At 41.0% G+C, this 3522-nt stretch overlaps 1 protein-coding gene across 1 annotated transcript; it reads left to right on the top strand.

Moving 5' to 3' along the window:
- The first annotated feature begins 1290 nt into the window (after positions 1–1290).
- Positions 1291–3227, top strand: LOC129634185 (T-complex protein 1 subunit zeta-like). Its single transcript, XM_055556189.1, has one exon. The coding sequence runs from the start codon at positions 1291–1293 to the stop codon at positions 2884–2886; it is 1596 nt and encodes a 531-aa protein (XP_055412164.1). The 3' UTR covers positions 2887–3227.
- Positions 3228–3522: the final 295 nt, after the last annotated feature.

Below are 3522 nucleotides of genomic sequence, written 5' to 3' on the forward strand. Positions count from 1 at the left end.
ACCCTTCACCCTGGAATCAAGGAACAGAGTTGTTTACACTGAAGTGCAGTTTATTTACAATGCTGCGTTAATATCAGGCTCAGAGCAAAGTGATTCAGATTATATATACACACATAATTTACATATATCCGTATCTGTTTTTCTTGTATTATCCTTATAATATTTATTACATAAATATTGCATATTTCTCTCTATATACATATATACTCTTTTCCATTATAGGTTACTGTGAGGCACTGAATATAGTTCTCTGCGTACAGTAGGTCCTCGCTATTTATCTTTTTATGTGTAGCAGCGCCTGTGTGCAGTCTCTTTAGTCGTGTCTGACTCTTTGCAACCCTTTGGATAGTAAGTAGCCCACCAGAGTCCTCTGTCTCTGGAATTCTCCAGGCAAGAATAATGGAGTGGGTTGCCATGGCCTCCTTCCGAGGATCTTCCCGACCCAGGGACCAGACCCACATCTCCTCGGTGGCAGGCGGGTTCTTTCCCACTAGCGCCACCTGGGAAGCCCATAGTGAGCTCCTGTTAATCCCAGACTCCTAATTTACACCCCTCTCCGCTTTCCCCTTTGGTAGTTTATTTTCTACATCTGTGAGTCTATTTCTGCTCTATAAATATGTTTACTAGTATCTTTTTTAAGATTCCACATATAAGTAATATCACACGATATTTGTCTTTCTCTAACTTCACTTAGTATAATATTTAGATCTATCCAAGTTGCTACAAGTGACATTATTCCATTCTGGCTTCCCAGGTGGCTCAGTAGTGAAGAATTCGCCTGCCAAACAGGAGACACAGGTTTGATCCCTGGGTTGGGAAGATCCCCTGGAGAAGGAAGTGGCAACCCACTCCAGTATTCTTGCCTAAAGAATCCCATGGACAGAGAAGCCTGGTGGCTACAGTCCGAAGGGTCACAAGGGGTAGGGCACGACTTAGTGACTAAATAGCAGTATTCCATGCATATGTAGACCGCATTTTCTTTATCCATTCATCTGCTGATGGACATTTAGGTTGCTTTCATGTCTTGGCTATTATAAATAGAGCTTCAGTGAACTTTGGGGTGTATGTATCTTTATGAATTACAGTTTTCATTTTTTTCTAAATGTATGTCCAGGAATGGGACCGTTGGATCATACAGTAGTTCTATTTTTTTAGTTTTTTAAGGTACTGCCATACTGCCACTGTTTTCCATAATGGTTGTATCAATTTACATTCCCACCAACAGAGCAGGAGAGTTCTCTTTTCTCTATACCTTCTCCAGCAACTGCTATTTAAAGACTTTTTGGAGTTATGGCGGCCGTGAAGACCCTGAACCCCAAGGCCGAGGTGGCCCGAGCCCAGGCGGCGTTGGCGGTCAACATCAGCACGGCCCGGGGGCTGCAGGACGTGCTGAGGACCAACTTGGGGCCTAAGGGCACCATGAAGATGCTTGTTTCTGGTGCTGGAGACATCAAACTCACTAAAGATGGAAATGTGCTGCTTCATGAAATGCAAATTCAGCACCCAACAGCCTCCTTAATAGCCAAAGTAGCAACAGCCCAGGATGACATAACTGGTGATGGCACCACTTCCAATGTCCTCATCATCGGAGAGCTGCTGAAGCAGGCGGACCTCTACATTTCTGAAGGTCTTCATCCCAGAATAATTACAGAAGGATTTGAAGCTGCAAAGGAAAAGGCACTTCAATTCTTGGAACAAGTCAAAGTAAGCAAAGAGATGGACAGGGAAACACTTATAGACGTGGCCAGAACATCTCTACGTACTAAAGTTCATGCTGAACTTGCAGATGTCTTAACAGAGGCCGTAGTGGACTCCATTTTGGCCATTAAAAAACAAGATGAACCTATTGACCTCTTCATGGTTGAGATCATGGAGATGAAACATAAATCTGAAACAGATACAAGCTTAATCAGAGGTCTTGTTTTGGACCATGGGGCACGGCATCCTGATATGAAGAAGAGAGTGGAAGATGCATACATCCTCACTTGCAACGTGTCATTAGAATATGAAAAAACAGAAGTGAATTCTGGCTTTTTTTACAAGAGTGCAGAGGAGAGAGAGAAATTAGTGAAAGCTGAAAGGAAATTCATCGAAGACAGAGTTAAAAAAATAATCGAACTGAAAAAGAAAGTCTGTGGTGATTCAGATAAAGGTTTTGTTGTTATTAATCAAAAGGGAATTGATCCCTTTTCCTTAGATGCTCTTGCCAAAGAAGGCATAATAGCTCTGCGCAGAGCTAAAAGGAGAAACATGGAAAGGCTGACTCTTGCTTGTGGTGGGATAGCCCTAAATTCTCTTGATGACCTAAATCCTGATTGTTTGGGACATGCAGGACTTGTCTATGAATATACATTGGGAGAAGAAAAGTTCACCTTTATTGAGAAATGTAACAATCCTCGCTCTGTCACATTATTGATCAAAGGACCAAATAAGCACACGCTTACTCAAATCAAAGATGCAATAAGAGATGGCTTGAGGGCTGTTAAAAATGCTATTGATGATGGCTGTGTAGTCCCAGGTGCTGGCGCAGTGGAAGTGGCAATGGCAGAAGCCCTGGTTAAATACAAGCCCAGTGTAAAGGGCAGGGCCCAGCTTGGAGTTCAAGCATTTGCTGATGCGTTGCTCATTATTCCCAAGGTTCTTGCTCAGAACTCTGGTTTTGACCTTCAGGAAACACTAGTTAAAGTTCAAGCAGAACATTCAGAATCCGGTCAGCTTGTGGGTGTGGACTTGAACACTGGTGAACCAATGGTAGCAGCAGAAGCAGGCATATGGGATAACTATTGTGTAAAGAAACAGCTTCTTCACTCCTGCACTGTGATTGCCACCAACATTCTCCTGGTTGATGAGATCATGAGAGCTGGAATGTCTTCTCTAAAAGGTTGAATTGAAGCTTCCCTTGTATCTGAATCCTGAAGACTACAGAGTGATCCTAATAATACAGCTATGGAATTTTGGTCCAAGCTTCAAATGATCTTCAAAGGATTTTCTTTTCCCATATTAAAAAAGGAGAGAACACTGGCACCTATTCAGATTCTGAAGTTCTGAAATTGTAATTACAGTATTTTTAAAATTGCACTGCAGTGTCCACATACAGCAGGTCATACTTACCCAGTAAACAGGACATTTTGCTTTACCCTCAGTGATATAAAAATATTAGATAAGCATATGTTATCTACATTGTTATTAAATATTCATTGAAAACCAAAAAAAAATAAAAAAATAAAGACTTTTTGATGATGGCCATTCTGACCAATACGAAGTGATACTTCATTGTACTTTTGACTTGCTTTTCTCTAATAATCTGTGATGTTGAGGATATTTTCATGTGCCTCTAGACTATATGTTTTCTTTGGAGAAATGTCTATTTAGGTCTTCTGCTCATTTGTTGACTGGGTTGTTTTTGTTTTTGTTTTTGTTTTTTACATTGAACCCTATGAACTGGTTGTATATTTTGGAGATTAAGCCCTTGCTGGTCTCTTCATTTGCAAATATATTCTCGCATTCTGTAGGTTGTCTTTT

The sequence above is a fragment of the Bubalus kerabau genome, chromosome 19 (assembly GCF_029407905.1).
Source record: "Bubalus kerabau isolate K-KA32 ecotype Philippines breed swamp buffalo chromosome 19, PCC_UOA_SB_1v2, whole genome shotgun sequence".
Taxonomy (NCBI): Eukaryota; Metazoa; Chordata; class Mammalia; order Artiodactyla; family Bovidae; genus Bubalus; species Bubalus kerabau.